The sequence below is a fragment of the Peromyscus leucopus genome, chromosome 1 (assembly GCF_004664715.2).
Source record: "Peromyscus leucopus breed LL Stock chromosome 1, UCI_PerLeu_2.1, whole genome shotgun sequence".
NCBI lineage: Eukaryota > Metazoa > Chordata > Mammalia > Rodentia > Cricetidae > Peromyscus > Peromyscus leucopus.
The window spans coordinates 122871607-122892744 of NC_051063.1; the positions used below are offsets into that span (position 1 = coordinate 122871607).

At 47.9% G+C, this 21138-nt stretch overlaps 1 protein-coding gene across 2 annotated transcripts in view; it reads left to right on the forward strand.

Annotated features, from left to right (window-relative positions):
- Homer2 (homer scaffold protein 2) overlaps window positions 1-10305 on the forward strand; it is a 97969-nt gene extending 87664 nt beyond the window's left edge. For both annotated transcript variants that reach the window (XM_028873797.2, XM_028873799.2), the window contains exons 6-9: window positions 2786-2942; window positions 4824-4934; window positions 5768-5848; window positions 6767-10305. In XM_028873797.2, the coding sequence (XP_028729630.1) occupies window positions 2786-2942; window positions 4824-4934; window positions 5768-5848; window positions 6767-6955 (538 nt within the window). In that variant the 3' untranslated portion in view covers window positions 6956-10305. The remainder of the gene's footprint in view (window positions 1-2785; window positions 2943-4823; window positions 4935-5767; window positions 5849-6766) is intronic.
- Window positions 10306-21138: the final 10833 nt, after the last annotated feature.

Sequence of the window (21138 nt, forward strand, 5' to 3'; positions counted from 1 at the left end):
TAAAGTGACTCCCTGCCTAGGTCACGTGGTTAAAGCGAGCCTTTCCATCTCCCAGGCCTGCCTTGTTTGCACTTATCCCCGCAGGTAATCTGCAGCCAGCCGCTGCCCCAGCTGGAGCCCCCAAAAACGCCTCCATTCACTGGCCTCGCTCAGCATCCTGGCTGCCGCTTGCAACTTAACTCCTGGGGGCTGACCTAGAAATTCCAGAAAGCACAAGAGACTTTTAGATGCCACCTTCTGCGTCTGGATGCTGGTTCTTTTTAGGTGCTTCAAAGATAAAACTGACCAGTCTCTTTTCTTACCTATCTTTGGTTGTTTAAGTCACAGTGGGATGCCCAGATGAAAATATTCCAACCCCAAAAATAAATGTTTTCAAGTCCAAGTTCAGTGAAAAGCAAGTTAAAGGAATAGCCATGAAGCCATTCCCCTAAATTGGCTTAATTCTCAGTCATCACCTCTAAAATTCATTAGATAAAAACAGGTTACTGGGTTTTTTATTCAGTCTGTGGCATTTAAATCTGAAAGCATGCATTTCCTAATCAAATCATAGATTTATGAGGCAGTAGATAGAAAGGTAACACTGTTCAGATATGGTGTATATATTTCAATTTTTTCTTTCAGTCATTAGAAAATGGGCGTTCCTCAGCTGAGCAGAAATTCTCTTTGTGTGTGTGTGTGCAGGTTCCTGTGTGTGGAAGTGTGCATGCACTTGAGTGAATATATGTGTGTGTGTGGGGGGGTGTTGTGTGTATGCATGTATGTGAAGGCCAAAAGTCAACTTTGTGTGTTGCTCCTCAGGAATCATCTACCTCGGAGACAGAGACAGACATCGAATTCCTGTATGTGTCTGTAGAGAGCGAGACTGACTTACTGTGTGTGTGTGTGTGTGTGTGTGTGTGTGTGTGTGTGTGTGTGTGTGTGTGTGTGAATGGGGTACGTGTATGCGTGTGGGGTAGCATGCACCTATGCGGACATACAGAAACCAGAGGAGATGCTGGCGTTTTCCTCTATCACTTTCTACCTTATTTTCTGAGTCAAGGCTTCTTGCTGAAACCCACAGCCCCCCATTTGGCTGGGCTGGCCCACCCTTTGATATGGCGTCTGTGATCCAGTTCTGTCTCTGCCCCTCAAAGCTGGGATTACAGGCTCGTGTGGCTGTCTACGCCCAGCTTTTACATGGAGGCTGGGGATTGGAACTCGGGTCCTCCTGCTTTTGCAGCAGTCACTCTTATCCCGTGAGCCACTTTTCAGCCCTATTTTTGCTGTTCTCTTTTATTTTAGACAGGGTCTCTCTGTAGCTCTGGCTGTCCTGGAACTTGCTCTGTAGACCAGGCTGGCCAGAAACTTAGAGAGATCCACCTGCCTCTGCCTCTCCAGTACTGGGATTAAAGGCATGTGTCACTATGCCTAGCTCCTGTTTTTGTTATGGTTTTGTTTTCTTTTTTTAATTTTGAGATGGGGTTTTTACTGAACTTAGAGCTCACCAATCATCTAGACTGTACAGCCAACGAGTCCCAGAGATCCTCCTGCCTCTGCCTCCCACCACGGGGATTACATCATGCACTACCGCTCCTGGCTTTTACATGTGTGCTATAAATCAAACTCGGGTCCTCACGCCCATGTGACAAGCCCTCCAGAGACTGAGCGGTCACTCCAGCTGTGTGACAAGCCCTCCAGAGACTGAGCGGTCACTCCAGCTGTGTGACAAGCCCTTCAGAGACTGAGCGGTCACTCCAGCTGTGTGACAAGCCCTCCAGAGACTGAGCGGTCACTCCAGCTGTGTGACGAGCCCTTCAGAGACTGAGCGGTCACTCCAGCTGTGTGACGAGCCCTTCAGAGACTGAGCAGTCACTCCAGCTGTGTGACGAGCCCTCCAGAGACTGAGCGGTCACTCCAGCTGTCAGCAGAACGTCCTGTGGGTTTGTCCTTTCCAGCTCCGCTCCATCACCTCAGGTCACATTCAGCATTGCAACTCTCTGGACTCTAAGACACAGAAATGAAAGGGGACAAAGCGGAGCAGTGACCCAGGGAGACCTGGCTCCGTTTGTTGGAAGGGTCTTCTCTGGGCACAGAGGTTAAAGGTGAAACAGGAGGCCGTGTGTGCTCTTAAGAGCGGAGCTATCCTTGCCCCTCTTCTTCTCTTTCTTCTTCTTCTTCTTCTTCTTCTTCTTCTTCTTCTTCTTCTTCTTCTTCTTCTTCTTCTTCATTTTTTTTTTTTTTTGGTTTTTTCGAGACAGGGTTTCTCTGCGTAGTTTTGCGCCTTTCCTGGAGCTCACTTGGTAGCCCAGGCTGGCCTCGAACTCACAGCGATCCACCTGGCTCTGCCTCCCGAGTGCTGGGATTAAAGGCGTGCGCCACCACCGCCCGGCTGTCTTCATTGTTTTGTTTTGTTGAGACAGGGTTTCTCCGTGTAGTTTTGGAGCCTGTCCTGGAACTCACTTGTAGACCAGGCTGGCCTTGAACTCACAGAGATCCGCCTGCCTCTGCCTCCCCGAGTGCTGGGATTAAAGGCGTGCGCCACCACCATCTGGCCCTTGCCCCTCTTCTAAGGCAACTCTTTAAGAAAATGAATGGGTAAGGTGACATGTTCCCACTAGAAAGAGACTCCAGGCCCCCTGGGCAGTTGGTGCGAACAAATCCAACGTGGATGAGCTGACTGGTAGACAAGGGTTTGAGCTTCCCTTGGGGTGAGCTGAGGCAGGACAGAGTTCCCATTCCCCGGCAGGTGGAGGTGCCGTGTGATGGACACCACTCCTGATCCCTGCCCTCCCTCGTCCCCCTGCAGTGCTGCCAATGTGAAGAAGTGGGAGATTGAGCTGCAGACCCTACGGGAGAGCAATGCTCGGCTGACCACAGCCCTGCAGGAGTCGGCGGCCAGCGTGGAGCAATGGAAGAGACAGTTCTCCATCTGCCGAGATGAGAATGACCGGCTCCGCAGCAAGGTGGGACAGAGGGCCCGGCCAGCCGGAGTGGGCCCAGGAGATGAGCCGCTGAAGGCCTTTTCCTCTGTCCTCATTAGCCTCCACCCCGCAGGCAGGAGGAAGACATTTTTGTCTCCTCCTGGAACACCTATCTGTCTTTCTTAGTGGGATCAATGGTATCAGTGATTGACTTTGCATTCCTAAGAAAGAGAAAAGGGAAGCAAAACCCCCTCCCAAGAGTCCCCCCCCCCCATAGTCCTCCAGGCTGGCCTTTTGCTGTAGGTGAGATTCCCTTAGCATCTCTGCGGCTTGGGCTTTCCAATGGAGGAAAGGGAACCCAAGGATAAATTAGAAAATTGATCCAGGATGCTGAGGCGTGTATTTCCACAGACACCCTGCTCCCATCCAAATCAGTTTTTCTAAAAATGTAAATTTGGAAGCAAAAGGAAGAATGTACGTTTAGATAGGAGAACGGTGGGTGTCAACTGTGCAGAGCTTTCTTTCTGTTGGCCTGTTTTGATGACTGAGGGTTTAAATTGTCCCCACAATTTCCCTGTAACCCACCCTCCAGTCACCTTCAGCTGTTCTGCAGCGCTAATATGGAAGTCTGGGATGCTCAGAGAGAGAGGTTCTCAGGTTTCTGTTTAGACTGTAGTATGTGAGCCCACAGGGCTTCAGAGAATGCTCTATGAGTGCAGTTTTGGGGGGACCTGCCCCTTGACCCACATGCATCCTTTGTCTTAGCTGGCCTGGACATAGCCACCGTGGCGGAGCCCGACTCCATCTCCTTCCTTGAGTGCTGATTACCACAGAGCTGCCTTGTGTCATTTTTATTTTCCATCCCTGTGATGAGCAGGCTGACAGTCAGGGCACCCGGCCAGTTGCTGACTTGGCGTGTTCCTATCTGAGCCCTGGCTGATCTGCCGGCTGGAGGGATCGATGGCTCTGCCTTTTCAAGCCAAGAGCTGATTTTCTCCCTCCGGTCTGAGCGTGATAGCCAAATGCAGCGCTGAGGTGTGGGGTCATGTCACCCGGAGCCCGGGAGGGCGTGGGCCTCCCTAGGAGGAGCTCTTTGAGTCCTTGATGTCCAGGCTGGAGGTAGAAGTTGGGATCATCAGTGTCGGTGGGGCTGAGGGTTTAGGTCTTGAGGCTTGGTGCGGCCACCACTAAGAAGAGGCCTTGTGTCTAAGACTGGCTTTGTCTGAGTGCAGCAATCAGTGTGGCTGCTTTGGACTGTGTATTGGCTCCACTCCCGCTACCTGCTCTGCACGCACATTTTGGTTTCCAAGAAATGCTGAGCAATTGATGAGAGCGTCAGTCTGTGAGGGCTCTGTACTCTGCCTGATTAGCCTTTTCCAGGGCCAGTCCCATGAAAAGAGGCAGTGCTAGAGTTGGCCAGTCAATCTCGAAGACAATACCCCCATACACTGCTCCCCAGCCAGGACCCTTCTGTGGGTATCAGTGGGTGGGGGTCATCTTGAGCTGCAGTGATTGAGATGTCTTTGATTTCCTGTCCAGCAGCTTTGTTAAATTCTACTCAGCCACCTTAAACCCTTGAGATGAAACTGAGTAATTCAGAACATGATTGAAATGATGTCAAAGCCATTCTTGGGGAAAACAGGTCAATTCGGGGGACGGCTGGCCTGGGACAGATACGTAAAGCGATCCTGAACCTACTCCCACGTGGCCATTAAGAAACCCAGAAGCCCAGCACACAGGCTGGGTTTCATGCCTTCCTGGCCCTGCTGGCAAGCAGGGGTAGACGGCACAGGGGAGCTGCGTGGTACCTGCTTGGGGAGAGCAGAGAAGTGGGGTCGTCCGTGGCTCGTTTGACGTAAAAGGAGTCAGGGCAAGCTGGTGTTCAATGACTAAGCCTCACCCTCGCCCCGATTGTCCTTTAAGATTGAGCAGCTGGAAGAACAGTGCAGTGAGATAAACAGGGAGAAGGAGAAGAACACCCAGCTGAAGAGCAGGATTGAGGAGCTGGAGTCGGAGCTCCGAGAAAAGGAGACGGTGAGTAAAGAGCGCCGGGTGGGGCCCGCGGTGACCCTGGCCTTGCACGGTCACCTCTGTGACCTGCGACCCTGGCCACTGCCTGGACTCCAGGACAGGGAATCAGGACTTGCACCGTGGCTTGGCTTCTCCAGAACCAAAACCTCACACTGGCCCCTGCAGCATTGTATCTATGGCACTCTAGAGTGAACTGGGGGTGGCGGACGTAGCTCAGAAGGTCGGGTGCTTGCCTAGCATTCAGGAAGCCTTGGGATTTGATCCCCAGTACCATGTAAACCCACCGTGGTGGCATGCGCCTGTACTCCCAGAGCTCAGGTGTAGAGGCAGGAGGATCAGGAGTTCAAAGGCTATCTTCACTGAGGCCAGCCTGGGATGCATAAGATGCTACCTGGGAAAAGAAAAAAAAAAAAAGGAGACTTCCCAAAAGCCCTGGACAGTCCTAAAGATCACCCACCAGCAGAAGAGGTGTCTGCAGTCAGGCTCATACAGCTAGTGTTTCCATTCTCACAGGCATTTCTGTTCCGGGAGGCACAACACTGGGACATGGGCAAGTTAACGAATCCTCCCTAGGCCTCAGTTTTCCCCGCTACAAAACAGCAATTTACAGTTTGTCAGATTTCATGCGATGATGCATCTAATACACCACACCGTTAGAGTCATCCGATGCTTCAGAATAACACTCCTCCATTGTTATTCATGTGAGCAAGACAGGTTCCGAGATCAGGACCCCCTAGTACACACACAACTCACCAGTATGTTTTTAATCTGGTGTGTGTGTGTGTGTGTGTGTGTGTGTGTGTGTGTGTGTGTTTAAAATTTTCTGTCTCCCCCAGGAGTTGAAAGATCTCCGGAAACAAAGTGAAATCATACCTCAGCTCATGTCCGAGTGTGAATATGTCTCTGAGAAATTAGAGGTAAGGGGATGTGAGTTGGTCCTGAGGTGATCGGCATGTCCCTAATTTCTCCACTCTCCCTCAGTTTTACATCTAGGGGGGTCAAGGGTGGGTTTTCACTCACAAAATGCTATGATTGGGTATCACACGCACCCTGGGGGCTGCCTCAACAGTGTTGGGGTTTTGGTTTCCCCACATAACCAAGGGTCTTGAGCACAAACAGAGAGTGGGTGACTGTCACCCACAGAAAATCCCTGCAGAACCACAGCTGATTAGGAAGGGGCAGATGGGTAGCTTGGATGTGCTGGGTCAGGTACAAGTTCACCTTGGCCGCTTCCCAGCTCGTGACTTCTTCACCGGCATCACCTTCCTGTCTGCAAAATGAGGGTTTTCTTCACCCCTGGTGTCTCCTCACTTCAGTCCCCTGGAGATACACAAGGGGCACTTTCTTGAATTGCACAACCCCAGTTACAACTGTATTGGTAACCAGTGTCTGGGCACATGTTCAAGAAAATCCTAGTCTAAGCCCACAGAATAAAGCTCTTCTATGGCACTGGAAGTCCTCCCTCACAAAGGACTGGTGTTAGCCAGGGGCCGGGGAGGGCCTTGTGGAGCCAAGTTCTGGCTTTGGTAGGATATAAACGACAGCGGTCTCTGCCGACCGCTCCGGGACTGGCTCCCAGATTCCAGAGCTTCTCTGTTGGAATCTTTGGGAACCCCTGGAAGGGGACTCTGCAGTCTGCGTTTCTGGGTGCTGCTGAGGGTGTTCAGGCCAGCTGTTGGCCGTCTCCCCCTTTTAGTCCTCCTTCTGAAGAACCCTCAGGAAAGGAATGGCACCACAAGATGGCCTCCTCTCTGACGTCAGGGCCCAGATGTTTTGAGTGACGGCTCCATCCATCCCTGTCTTCCAGACCCTTCCTCTCTCTTGTGTCTTATCAGGCAGCGGAACGAGACAATCAAAACTTGGAAGACAAAGTGCGTTCTCTAAAGACAGACATCGAGGAGAGTAAATACCGACAGCGCCACCTGAAGGGGGAGCTGAAGAACTTCCTCGAGGTTCTGGACGGAAAGATCGACGACCTCCATGACTTCCGCCGAGGACTCTCCAAGTTAGGCACAGACAACTAGGCCAGGCGGAGGAGCCTGGGTCCTGAGTCTCCAGTGTGTGTGTGAGATGAAGTAGGCATAGGATGTTCTCCATTTCTGTTGCTTCTGTAAATGCAGGTGCAGTCTGTCTGTCTCCAGACCAGTTGTGCCGTCCACCCACTCCTCCAGAACAGTAAATCTCTCGCGTCTCTGGCCTTGGGAGGTTGTGGACAACTGGAAGCTTCTGACTCAGGAATCCAGAACTTGGTCTACCTTAGCCGTTTACGCAGTCAGGGCAGGGATGTTTATATCTTTTTTTTTTTTTTAAGGGCTGTTGCAACCCTGTGAACTGAGGGGGGAAAGTATTTTCTAATCCAAGTATCAATATCCTTTATAACAGGCCACTGGGCGCCTTCTGTTGCGTAGCATTCAGCATGTGTGACTCTCCGCAGATTCCAGTCCATGAGCACATGGAGGGAGTGTCTTTTCTCAGTATGCATTTGGATGCTTTAGCAGATGTATCTAACCTTTTGATGTTGTGATACAGCATCATCATCCCCAAAGTTCACACTCAAGGACTGAAAAATTGGCTTACCCAAAAAGAAATAATTGTCAAAAAAAAACTTACAATGTTTTAAGTAAATTTACTATTTTGTGTTGGAGCACATTCACAGTTATCCTTGGCTGCATGTGGCCCTTGGGCTGTAGGCCAAGCCTACCTAGTTGAAAGGAACCATTTAGTGGAGACTTATCCAGAGGGAAGAAAACACAGAAGTTGTGGGGTACACCTACAGATAGGGGACCACTTGTACCCACTGTGCCCCATCCTCCCCTGATTTGTATGGTTGCGACAATGTTCCTTTCCTTGTTTTTTTTTTTGTTTTTTGGGGTTTTTTTTTGTTGGTTGGTTGGTTGGTTTTTGTTTTGTTTTTATTTCAGAGCATATGCTTACGCTGTGGGAACAGATGCAGGAGGGTCCTTCACACAGTGCCGGGCACACAATAGGTGCTTAATAAACATTTGTTCAATTAAACATATAAACAGAATTTAGTGTTTTCATCAAAGCCCACAGCAGAGTTGAGACCCCGGTTGAATCCGACATCATCTTTGTTGTGCTGAAGTGATCAGGAATGAGTGCAGTTTACTGCAGCAAACCCCAGACTTGGCTCTGAGGCAGGGACAGTGGCAATGGAGGCATCACGGACTACTCTGAGACCCTCCTGCAGGGAGCCCAGCCCTAGAGGTCATCGCCTTTGGGACCACCTTCTCTTCTAGGCAGAGGGCCTATCATGTGAGGCTTCTAGGTTAGTGGGAGAGCCTGGTATAGGAGCTAACCTAGGCTTAGAAGCTCGCCTGGGTTCCTATAATGGGTTTGAACAATTGAGAAGATATCCCTACAGGCCATGAGGGTAAGAGAGCTGCCCAAGAGGCTGCCCTTGACCTTAGTGACAGAGCATCTCTGTTCTACCCAGGTCTGCCTTTCCTTTCTTAGTTCCTGCTAAGGAAGGACCTGGAGCCATGCAGCTGTCCTCTCAGAGACTTCTTAGTGTACCATTGGGCACTCAGGTCTGAGGTGTCCTTCCTTAGGAGAGATTGTCCATGGGAGACAAGGGGTTTTATGTCCAGACCCCCAACACTTCTGAATGCCTTGGGCAAGGGGAACTTTGGTATTCCCTGCCTCTCTAAGAACCCTCTAGACAGGACTTCACACAGAGTAGAAATTCTTCCTCTTGACTTTGCATGAATGAGAAAACAGCCTGAGGAAGGGGCTGGGGCCGGTATGTCCGTGACCAGGCCCTGTGGTGATTTCCAAGTCCACATCTTTCCTTGCAGTAGCTGAGCAGTCACGCTGAGCAAGGGACTCAATTGGGATAGGAAAGGAAGGCAGGCTGGCGATATGGAATGCTGAGGTAGGTTAAGGGGAACCCGTCAAGTGAAGGTGTCTTGTGCAACCAGAGTGGTCACCTGTGGGGCAATTTAACCCCGGGCTGCTGCTGGCCCTGCCCTTCCCCACAACTCCCAATAGGCCTCAAGCCGGTTGTAGCTCTACTGGAACACTAGGAGAGCAAAGACTGGATTGGCTATGACCCAACTTGGGGTGAGGAGGACTCTTCCTAGTCCATCTTGGCCTCCCTGTCTATCAGCAGCCTAGGCACATGGCTGCCCAAGAGCGCTGGACACTAGGATCCTGAGCTTAGGCTTCAGGTGAGCCTCTGTCTACGGTGACGTACTCATCTAGAAGGAGCTGTCTTGGCGGCTGGGGTGGGAGCTGGTGACATGGTGACGTATGACGATAGTTGCCAAAGCCCCTTCTTCGTCCTCATGGCAGTGACTTCCAAAAGTGACGAGAATGGGAATGTAGAAAGTTCTGGAAGTCATTACTGCAGTGGGCTGGCTGTAAGGTTGAGACCATGATCCCTACTGTTAGCTGCTGAGGAGTTTGGCAAGCTTCTTGTAGCCAGTAGGTGGGGGAAAACAGAGTCTTTGTGCTGTTAGACTCAGGCATCCCCCAGACCGCCACAACCCAGGAGCCTAAGAGCGAGCCTAGGGGCTCCCCTAAGGGTGATTTAGGCTCCACAGCGAACCCACAAAGCTAAGTAACCGCTGACCTTCCCTTCCATCTGCTTTCTCTAAAGAGCTCACGTTTCTTCATTTGATGTCTTTTTAAGAACATCATGACCCAGGGATAGCCTGAATGGTCAACAGGAGGCTGGCCCCGTCTATAGCCTCTGGCTCTGCTCAGAGCAGATGACCCACTGAAACTGGTCAGTATCTACCCACACCGGTGTGACATGCCTTCAGTGATTGTCTGGGACTGTTGTCGTGACCTCAAACCCTGTGCAGGTGGGTGTGAGCTCTCTCCTCCCAGCGGTTACCGCTGCAGTGAGCCACCTGGAGAACCAGGTTTCACGTGAGCTCTCCTGGCCCGGGCAGCTCCACGACTGGCAGTCTGGGCCTTGATTAGCTTACTTTCTGCAGCCATCCGCACGGGGCCTAAAAGAGGCCAGGGAAAACTCATAACCCTTTCACCATGATCCTTCTGTGTCTCTAACTTAGGGCTGGGCAGGGAGAGGACCTGTTTCTGGTGCCTAAGGAATGTGAAACCACTAGAGGGACAGAGTGGGAGAGCGAAACAGAGCCCAGGCTAGACCTCCGATCATCCTCAGTTATGTCTCCCCAGGAGCTGTCACTTTAGACCTTCACTGGGTGAGAGAACTTGGCAGAGATCATCAACAGGAAGTGGAGGCAGAGTGGCATGCCCAGGAGAACCCAGCTGTGACCAGCAGCAAGGGCTCTCGGGTCTCCTGACTTTGATCCACTGTTTTCCTATGCACCATTGTTCACCTTTGATGTTCCTTAGATGCCAAGAAGAAATAAATACCCATCTGCCCCATTAAAAACACACCGTAGCTACTTTATTTCAGTGTGTGTCCACCGCAAAGGACAGCTGACAGAGGAGTGAGGCAGAATTGTGCTCCTGTTCACCATACGTAGTGAGGGTCGTTCTTGAATGATTCTGGTTTGTAGGGAACTCTTCAGTAACCTCTCTGCTCTGAGAGGCCAGTCCGGCAGAGCACAGAGCGGCTTTAAGTTCTTTACTGATGGTTTTAATGGAAGCACACGCATCCTTTTCAAGAGGCAGAAGGCCTCTGTCCTCAGAGACATAAACAGTGTTCTGGCCTAGAGGTGGCCAGTCCAGATGAGCCACAGCTGGAGAGGTGCTGACTTGCCCAGAGCAGTTTGCATGCTCGGAAGGCTGTCCCCAGGGGTGGCTGCCCTCCAGCTGCAGGCTCCACAGCCACAGCCTTCAGGGTGTGATGGGCAAGTGCATGCTCTGCATGTGATGTAAGACATCAAGTAAAGGGGGGCATATGATGCCGGTCACGTGCTGCCATAAAGCATCATGATCCGCCCGTTTTTTCAGGGCCTCTTTTTCTACAGACAGGTCTCCTCTCCTGCAGACACCAGGGCCAACTTTGAATGAGACCCAACCTGAACCTCACGTGTAGCCAGGTGCATGCTTGGAAATAAGGCAGCCTGGTATGAGCTCAAGGGAGGCTGCCCTTGAGGGCGCGCCAGCCACGGCTGTTTGCTAACAACTGGAAGTGAGTCACTGGAAATGGCAATCCTTTGATTCAGGGGACCATCACTGGATTTGTTGAAGCCCTTGCAACATGAACCAGAAGCTTTCAAATCAACATCCATATAGATTATGATTTAAATAGACCATGACTTCTGAGTACATGGCTTCCCCAAAGAAATCGACTATATTCTGGGGACAGTGGGTGTGACGGCATGGAGACCGAGTCCTAAATAGAAGTGTGAATGACTTACATGTCTTTTCCTTACACCTTTCTAAAGATGATAAATCCCTCTTTAAAAGCAAACCTGGCAGGAAGGTGACTTGGGTAGGAATTCTGAGTTGTACGAAATGTGTGTGTGTGTGTGTGTGTGTGTGTGTGTGTGTGTGTGTGTGTGTGCGCCCATGCGTGTGCACACACTCTCTGGGGAAGGAAGCATGGGGGAAAGCCAGGGAAACCATTAGGAGAGTTCAGCTACAACTCCATAACCAGGAGGAGTCTTTGAGTATTCCTGGTGGTGATGCTGAATGTTCTAGACTTTGTGGGTCTTCTGTTTTTTGTGTGAGACTGTCCGGTGCCCTATGCTGACAGTGTGGCCCTTGTTGCAGAGTGACCTCCAGGCCACAGGGACCTCTACACAGTGGAGGCCATGCTTGTGCACTTTGTCAGATTGGCGGGAGACTGATGCTTCACAGCTGTTGGGGTACATTGCTGTCTCTACCCCCCACTCCCCTGCCCCATACCACTCTTGATTGGAAGGCCTGGCTTTCACTCCTTGTGCGGCGGTATCTCATGATAGGACAACAGGAAGACGTCTCTTACATCTCTGTAAGACCTTAATGCCATGTATGGATCGGCTAAGCAAATTATTTCTTGAGTACCATTTTTTTCTATCTAAATGCTTTTTTGGAATATAAGTAATAGATACTTTTTTTAAAAAAGAAAAAGAAACTAAAGATAAAAGGAACAAAAAAATCACCTGTTGCTCCACCGTCTGATCGTAACCACTGTTAACACGCGTGACTCTTCAGCTTCTCCTCACAGCCGCTTCTGTTCCTTTCCCATGCCGTACCATCTCATGCACACTCTTCTCGCCACTCACCTTTCCTCTTTGGTACTCTATCATGAATGTACTTCTCCATCAGGAAATGTGTAACTACTACTTTTTTAACAGCTGCCTAGGTCAGACCTTGGATATTTAAGCTGCTTCCAATTTTCTACTCTTGTAGCCAGGACATGATAAGATTGTTCTGACATCTTTCTAAACTGTTCAGAATCTTGACTTAGAATAAATTACTAAAATTAGTCTTCCCTGATCTTCAGATCCTGGCTCCTTTCCTTCCTAGACACGAGAGACTCCACTCACCACCTCCGCTGTGGTCAGTGATTTGGGACCCTGTGAGTGATTCCAGTCAATGAGACATGAGCAGAAGTAACACGTGAAACTCTAACCAGGACTGGAGAGTGTCCCGTGCATGACTCCAGTGTCTCTGATCCTTTGCCTTAGCAAGTGGTGACACCCCAGGGTAGAACGTCTCCCAGCCAGGGTCCTTGAGTGACTGTGTGGGACAGCTCCTTCCTCCCCACCCCACCCCGCCCCCAACCCAGAACGGATGTGTGGCACCAGTAGAGATAAACCTTATGGGTTTTACCACTGAGGTTTCAGAGGTGGTGTTTTTACTACAGCATAACATGGCCCTTTTTTTAACTAATAAGAAAAAAGGCATGCATGGGTTTTACACATATTTCAAACTGCCTTTCAGAAACATGCCCCCCACCTGTACCCCCATGAGCAATGTGTGTGAGTGCCCTGCTCCCTCTGTGACACTGTCATCGGCATGAAAGCAGGAGCTAACAGAGTGACACTTTTTAGTAGAGTATGATCCTCGTTAGCAAACTATTTATTAGACCGTATGTTTTGTATCTTCTGCTCATCTCTGGCCAAATGAGGTCTTTGGTAGTCTCATTGATATATATATATATATATATATATATATATATATATATATATATATATATATATATACCCTATAATGTATATATTATATAATATATATATTATAGGGGTTTTGCCCGCATGTCTGTCTGTGCATCACTTGTGTGCCTGATGCCCAAGGAGGCCAGAAGAGGGCATCAGATCCCCTGGAACTGAACTAACAGAAGGTTGTGAGCAGCCATGTGGGTGCTGGGAGTCAAACCCAGGTCCTCTGAAAGAGCAGCTAGTGGGCTTAACCACTGAGCCACCTATTCATTTTATTTTATTTATTTATTTATTTATTTTTAAACAAGGTCTCAACTATGTAACTGTGGCTAGCCGGGCACTCACTATATAGACCACACTAGCCTTAAATTCGTGTGTCCTTCTGACGCAGCCTTCCAAGTGCTGGGATTACAGGCTTGCCCTACTACATACAGTCTCATTGATTTCAATGTTTTTCATAAATATTATGAAAATTACAGTTGTATTATGGCTCTTATAAAAATGCTTAAAAATTACAACAAAGCCTTTTTAGTCAAATCTGTCTTTGCCTTTATAGTTAGTCCTTTGCTGTCACGACGGTGAAACTCTTCCAACTCTGATTCCAGTATGCTTTACTCATTAATATTATCCTTGCATAGTCATTGTTCCTTTTTCAACTGTTGCATCTCTGATCTAGGCCAGGCACGGTGGCATATTCCTGTAATCCCAGCACTTGGGAGGTGGAGGCAGGAGGACAGCCCCACAGCAAGTTTAAGAACCAGCTGGCTACAGAGACCCTGTCTCAAAATAACAGCCAGGTGTGTGGTGCACGCCTTTAACCCCAGCACTCAGGAGGCAGAGGCAGGTGGGACTCTGTGAGCTCGAAGCTAGCCTGGTCTACATAGGAAGTCTGAGGCCAGCCAGAGTTGCGCAGTGAGACTGTCTCCAAAACAAAATAAAACAACAAAATAAAAACTACCTTTCTATTCTACTCACAACTTGGTTCTAAGTTGCATCAACACTATTTTTTTTGGGGGGGAGGGGATGATCCTTTCTCTACTGATATTAAATTGCATTTTTGTTATGCACCCCACCCTTCTAGTGGGTGTGAACATGCCCAAGTTGCTCCTCTGTGTATGTTAGTGCTGGTACTAGAGTTTTGGTAATCCTAACTTTAGGTTTAAAATCCCCAGTAATGACATTTTCTGAATTTCCTAGTCTATTTTATATACTAATATTTCCAAAAGAAATTCAGGGACCATTTTATAAATTTTGGAATCAGTGAAAATTGGATTATATAATATTTCTGTATTGCAAAAGAAGTAACATCTTGATAACTTCTCAATTCATTAGATTTATAATGCTCAGTTTTATGTCCTTGGTGTATTTTTTCCAATAAAGGTGAATTTTTCCTTGTGGTTACTGTTGTAAATCTTTTCCAGCAGTTTGCATTACATAGGTGTAGCACCGCTTTGTTAATGGAAAGTCTTCCCTTGGTTTTCTAACTGAGGACACTGCATACAGGTTACATAAACTTAAACAAAATAAAAAATACTGTAGAAAATCAGTGTCTCCTATAATCAAAAATTCTCTCTGATCCAAGATACTCAACAATGACGTAAAACACACACACACACACACACACACACACACACACACACACACACACAGGGGTTTTATCATTTTGGCAGTTTGATCCAGCCTTTCCGCCCCTTGCATTCTTTCCTTGGCAGACGATCTTGGCCACCAGGAAGCATCGATCTACCTCATTCTTATCTTGCACAGAAGAGTGTGTGTTGGCAAACGAGTCATCTCACTGTCTTCATGTTTCTTTTCATTCTAATACTTTTATTCTTAATTTCCTTTGCCTTCTTCGTAGGTGATAGCTTTGATTAGTGATGATAATTTTACGTTTAAATTTGTCTATGAGTGTGCTGGTCTTGAACACGCTTCTCCATAGCTCTTCCCCTTGGTGAGGATTTTTTTGTGTGTGTCTTTGCAGAAGTACCCATGTGACTGTGTGTTGTGTTTTCAAGCCTTGCTCTTACGTCTCTAGTTTGCTGGCAAAGTTGGGTCTTGGGTTTTAGGAAACAAATTTTAACTTCTGTCAAGCTGATCAAATGGTTTTTTCTCTCTCATGACTTACAATGAGTCATCATAGTAGGTTTGCTAATATTAGTAAAGCCCTCTTCCTGTTTCCACAAAAGCCTGATACAGTCACAGTATGTTAATCTTTTAATATACATCTCCTTTCAGAGTTAACAGTGGTTCCTCATGATCGGTTGGTCTGTGGTACGTTCTTCCTTTGTCTTATCTGTGCTTTCAGAATTTTCTATAAAAGTTACCTGTTACTTGTGTAATAAAATTATGAGCTTTACAATGAGAAAATACTCTTCTTGATTTGGTGGGTTCCTTTTATGTTAGAATTTCATCATATCTTATTAATAAGATGAGTGTGATTTCTCTGCTGTCTCTGTCGGGTGTTTTATGTGAAATTCCTTTACAATATATCTTGGGACACTTTCTATATCTTTTTCTATGCCCTGGGATAGTTCAGTAATATTCAGAACTCCCTGCTCTTTGAAGTTTTTATAACAACTATAAACTGTCCAAGTCTAGTGCCTTTTAAAGAAATAATCTTTTGATATTTACAAATTTTCTTTCTGTGTTCATTGGCTCCTCAGAGTTTCTTCTCATTCTGTAAGATTTTTGACAAGTTAAATTTTCCAAAATGATAATTATCTTTGAGATTTTTTTGGGACCTGTTGACATGAGGTTGTATTATTTTTCCTTTAGTGTTGTGTGTCTATGCTTTCCATTTTTATTCTGATTATTTTTCAGTAGTCAATTTTTATTCATCTTTTCAAAAAAACAGCTTTGGAATTTATATGTAAATTCCCAGTTTTATCGTTTTATGATTGTTGTTTTTTCTATTTTTTTCCCCTTGGTATTTTTCCACCTTTTCGAGTTAAAGGCCATCTTAACTTCCTGTCGGTGGAAGGCACAGTAATTCATGTTGCAGGACTGTGACCTTTCCTCTGAATATATCTGTATCCCATAAATGTTTATGTATGATATGATTGTTATAAATAATTTATCATTTCAGAGTTGAGTCTTTCACTGAGGAGTTATTTTAAATTATATTTAGGTTTTCAGTCACTTTGTATTTGTTGCTGTTGCTCATAACATTTATTACAAACCTCTGCTTTATTACCTTGTTGTCAAAAAGGATATGGTCAGTACAATTTGTGTGTTTTGGAGTTTATTAACATTTTGTTGAGACCTAATAAATTTTTAGTTTTAATAAGATCCCCAGGAAGTTGGAGAAAGTATATTCTTTGAAAGCAACAATATTTGATCTATGTGTATTAATTTCACCTTACTAAATGTACTATTATGGACTTTAATTTTTATTTACTTGATTAATTAAAGACTAAGAAAGGCTCGTTCCCGTTATCACTGTCTGTCATTCCTGCTTGTGTGCTTCTGTTTGCCATAGAAAAAATGGCCCTTTTATATTTAAGGGAGAACCGTTTTCTTAAAGCTTATTCCCTTGGTTTTACCCAGCTGTTGCTATGGAATTGTTTATGTAGCAATACACAGCTCAGCAAAATCTTTGTGTGTGTTTTTAAGCTGACAAAAACCTCTTGGAAGCCCTTTGTGCCTTGAGGTGTTTTGGAAATGTGTGATGTCCTCCAGCAGGCCTATGTCCTTCCAGAGCAGACCAAGGGTGCCAGTCTGGGTGGAGGCTCCCCAGCTTTTGGAACAGAATGGGGCTTCTTTTGAGCATGCAAACGTTTTCACTTCCTGTTTGGGGGCAGCCCTGTGCATAGGGACACATAGGGGTTGGCTGCTGCGACGTGGCTGCTCCCCCCCCCCCCCCCCCCCCCATGATGCACTCTTCTTGTGCAAGGACTAGCTGTCTGATAGAGGCAGTAAGCATGGATGCCAGTTGCCTGGATACGGGGGGGGGGGGGGGGAGCCAATCTCAGAGACTCATCCTACCAGAGCAGACCTTTCCAGAAGAATTTCAACAGGCTCTGCACACAGCCAAGTCTGTGCCTGGCACAGAACCACCTTTTCCCAAACGTGTAGGAAGTGTGAATCCCAGCCCTGGCTCAGGAATGGAAGAAATATGACCTGTTGTGTCTTCATTTAATTTCTATTTTAAGCCCTGTTGTACCGGGCTCATGTAATTCTGGGTTCTGTCTTTCTCTCAAGGTGAGTCTTTGATGGTTTGGGGAGGGCTTACATCTTCCCCGGGTGGGTTTTTTTTTGGGGGGGAGGGGTGTGTGGAAGCAGCCCAGCCCATGTCTGCTGAGATGTCCTCTGCCCAGCTCTCCCAGTTACTCTCTCTCTCTCTCTCTCTCTCTCTCTCTCTCTCTCTCTCTCTCTCTCTCTCTCTCTCTGGTCCATGGGAACATGGGACCTGCTCAGATGCCTTCCGCTGCAATCACAGTGCCTCTGTGCTCTGGCTCCCTGGGCCCTGTCTGAGCCATCTTCTGCCGGAGGCCAGCAGGCTTCAGGTTGTGGTGAGTTAATGGTAAACAATGGGGCTGTGCCATAAACCAGATGAGCATTTGCATGGGACATCAAATCACCGAGTAGCAAAAGGATTCCCTGCCCACTCCCAGCACAGGCTGCCTTTGCCGATGGCCACAGCAGCGGGCCTCTACGGTCCCTCTGACTCTCTCCTGGTCTGCTTTCATTGGGTCGCCAGTGCTTTATCCCAGGATGTTGCCCTTTGGTCCTTCCTCCTCAGACAGCCTGGAGGTGTCCCTCGGCAATTTTCAATGGCTGTTTGCACCTAGCACACTGCCTTGAGTGTGTTCCCTCTGCCACACCTCTCCCGTGTGTACAGGCCACCTGCGCTCCAAGGCTGGCCCTGCTGGCAGCGTCATGCCTTTCCTTGCTCACACCTGTGCTCACTGCTGCTGTGATCACACCATCCCTGCTCTCTTGCTGGTCCCCTCGCTCCAGGATCTCCTCCATTTCCTGCTTACTCTTACACAAAGTTGCCAGAGATTTTTTTTTTTTTTTTTTTTTTTTTGCAAAACCCTGGAGTAGATCGGTTTCCAGATCCATCTCTTATTGGCTTGTCTACCTGAAAAGGTCATACTGAAGAGGTCTGGCTGCTGCATTTTCTTTATGTCCTTTATTCATGTTGTTCCTGAAACCTGGAATGTTCTCTTGTTCCAATTCCACTCCTCTTCTTAGGCCCAAGCTAAAGGTCCCATGAAATCCAACCACTCCTGGGGGCTTCTCATGCTCTGAGTGACTTACCATGCATAACGGGTTTGTTCTCTTTGGACAGTTTTGTGTATCCCAGGCTGGTCTTGACACTGCAGCCACCGCCAGGACAAGCAGCATGTGAAGATGCTGGTAAGCCACCAGCCATGTGGCAAGGTATAGATTTATAAAAATGGGTTAATTTAAGATATAAGAACAGTTAGCAAGAAGCCTGCCACAGCCATGCAGTTTATAAGTGATATAAGCATCTGAGTGATTATTTCATAAGTGGATTGTGGGACTGCAGGGCTTGGGGAACCTAGAGAGAACCCCTCCGGCAACAAATGTGGGTTGTGATGTGAGACCCTCCGGCAAAAATGCTAACACCACTCTGTGGGTGGTGTTAGCATTTTATTATTAATGCTCTGTTTTTTAACTATTTTCGTGGATCTCACAGAGGACAACTTGTAGCACTTGAGAATCTTGAGAAGAAAAAAACAAACCCATGATAGTCCAAGTAAAGCAAGCTGTATTTGGGGGTGCAGCTGGGACTGGCCAGCCGGCTGTCTCACGCTAAATTGGGAGAGAGCAGCCCCTGCAGGCCTCTTGAAGTCCCTTTTATAGGAGGGAGAGAGAAACTGTTCACTGGGTGAGGGTCGACTGTTACACCTTGTTGGAGAAATACAAAGAAAGGGAAGGAACAAGGCATGAGGATCTACACCATGTGAATTGGGCTGCAATTCAGTATAGGTTAAAAAGCATGTTTTGCAATTTACATCATATCTAACAAACAAGAACTCTTTTTTTTTTCTTTGTGGTTTATCAAGACAGGGTTTCTCTGTGTAACAGCTCTGGCTGTCCTGGAACTCGCTCTGTAGACCAGGCTGGTCTCAAACTCAGAGAGATCTGCCTGCCTCTGCCTCTCAAGTGCTGGGATTAAAGGCATGTGCCACCATCACCCAGCCAGGAACTTCTTAATTACAAATAGAAATCTTAGCTTGCAAGGATTTCACACGGGATGAGCAGGAACGTATTCTTAACTGTCTTAACTGCAGACAGAAACCTTAGCCTGCAAGGCATGTTGTTCCTGTTTCGATCTCCTACATGTGGTCCCGGGGATTGAACTCAGGTTGCCAAGCTTGGTGGAATGTCTTTGAGCCATCTCACCTGATGCTCATACTCAGTGGGTATGTTTATGTGCATGCCTGTGTGAATTTCTGTGTCGTGTGCATACAGGTGACCATGGAAAGCAGAAGAGGGTGTCAGATCCCCTGGGGCCAGAGCTGAGCTGGTTGTGAGCCACCCAACTCAAGTGAAAACCAAACCCATGCTGTCTGCACGAGCAAGTGCTCTTCCTCACTGAGCCGTCCTGAGCCCCCAGATGTTAGTATTCCTAAGAATGGTCTCTGAGCAGCTGTTCTTCGGGTCTCAGCCTACTTTAGAAAAACTTCCTAGCCTAAGTCCTCTGTGGACTGCCTGGCAATCTGCCTTAGGCAGAACAATGGCCTCAGAGAGGAACCTGTGACTGTTTGAGGCAAAGGACCAGCAGGTGGGTTTCCCTGCATCGTCTGGGTGGGTCTTGCATAATCACATCAGTTCTTATAGATGGAATCGCCTTCCAAGCCACTGTCAGAAATAGATGTACAGCAGTAGAAGGGCCGGGAAGCCACACACTGCTGCTTTGGAGACAGGAAGGGGCCACAAGCTAAGGAACTAGGTCAGGAAGGGAATGGCTTTCCCCTGGAGACTTCAGAAAGCACAGCTCTACTGAAACCTTGATTTTAGCCCGTTAGAGCCACGTCAGACTGCTGCCCAACAGAACCCAATGAGGGTTGTGTCTGGTGAGGCATGATGGCATGTGCCTGTCTGTAATCCCAGCACTTGGGAGGCAGAGGCAGACAATCAGTTCAACGTCGTTCTCAGCTACATAGTGAGTTCAAGGCCTGCCTGGGCTCTAAGATTCCCAACTCTACCTAGTGTGTAGTTTTAAGCCACTGTGTTGGTAGTGGTTTGCTAGGGCAGCAGCAGCAAACTGGCCAGTCACGTGAACTTACACGGTTCCACAGAATGTGTGGTAATTAATCATTCTCGCTCTGCCATGGGTTATTTCATTTCAGATGCAAATGAATATTCAAATGAACCAATCTATTTGACTGGTACACTCAGTCTGCTCTAGTAGAGTTCAGAGAATGCTGCCAGTGTGTATGGTCACCCCAGGACCAGCTCCATCCGCAGTCCAACCAGCTGGGTATACACACTGCCCATTGACTACCCATTGATTTATCTCTAAGGCTGGGTCTTCAGTAGCCAAGGCTTGCCTGAGCTTAGGAGTAGCCAGGGATGAGGTTAACTCCAGACCCTCCTGCTGATACTTCCCACCTGCTAGGATCACAGGTGTGCACCACTAAGCCTAGCTGTGTGCCATGCTAGGAATTTAAGTCAGAGCTTCATGCACACTAGGCAGGTGCTCTACCAACTAAGCTACCTCCCCAGCCCATGGGTTTACTGTGGAGGACCAGCCCCCCACACTTATTTACCCCCAGGAACTCTTGAGGAAGGAGGGATAGAGACTTAGTTAGAAATAGACGGGAGAGAGAAACAGAAAACACAGGATGGACTCGGGTGAGCCTGGATCCTCATCCACTGGCCCAGAACTTTATTCCAAAGGTCTCTTTATAACAATGCCCAGGGGTGGAGCAAAAGACCTCTCCCTTGCTAGTTACAGTCAAGTGTAGACCCTTCCAAACACCTGGTACTCAGGCCTGTGGTCCAATCAGCCTCTCCATGCAGATCTGCGGGGTACAGACCCTAGGAAACCTAGTGGGCCACAACAGTTTACCCTGTAGTAAACTGTAGTAGTGCTGTGGGTGAGGGCGGTCACACAACACTGATGTCCAGAAGGTGGCTTAGTGGCCATGTGAGCAAAGGGGGCAGAGAAGACCCCAGAAAGGAGA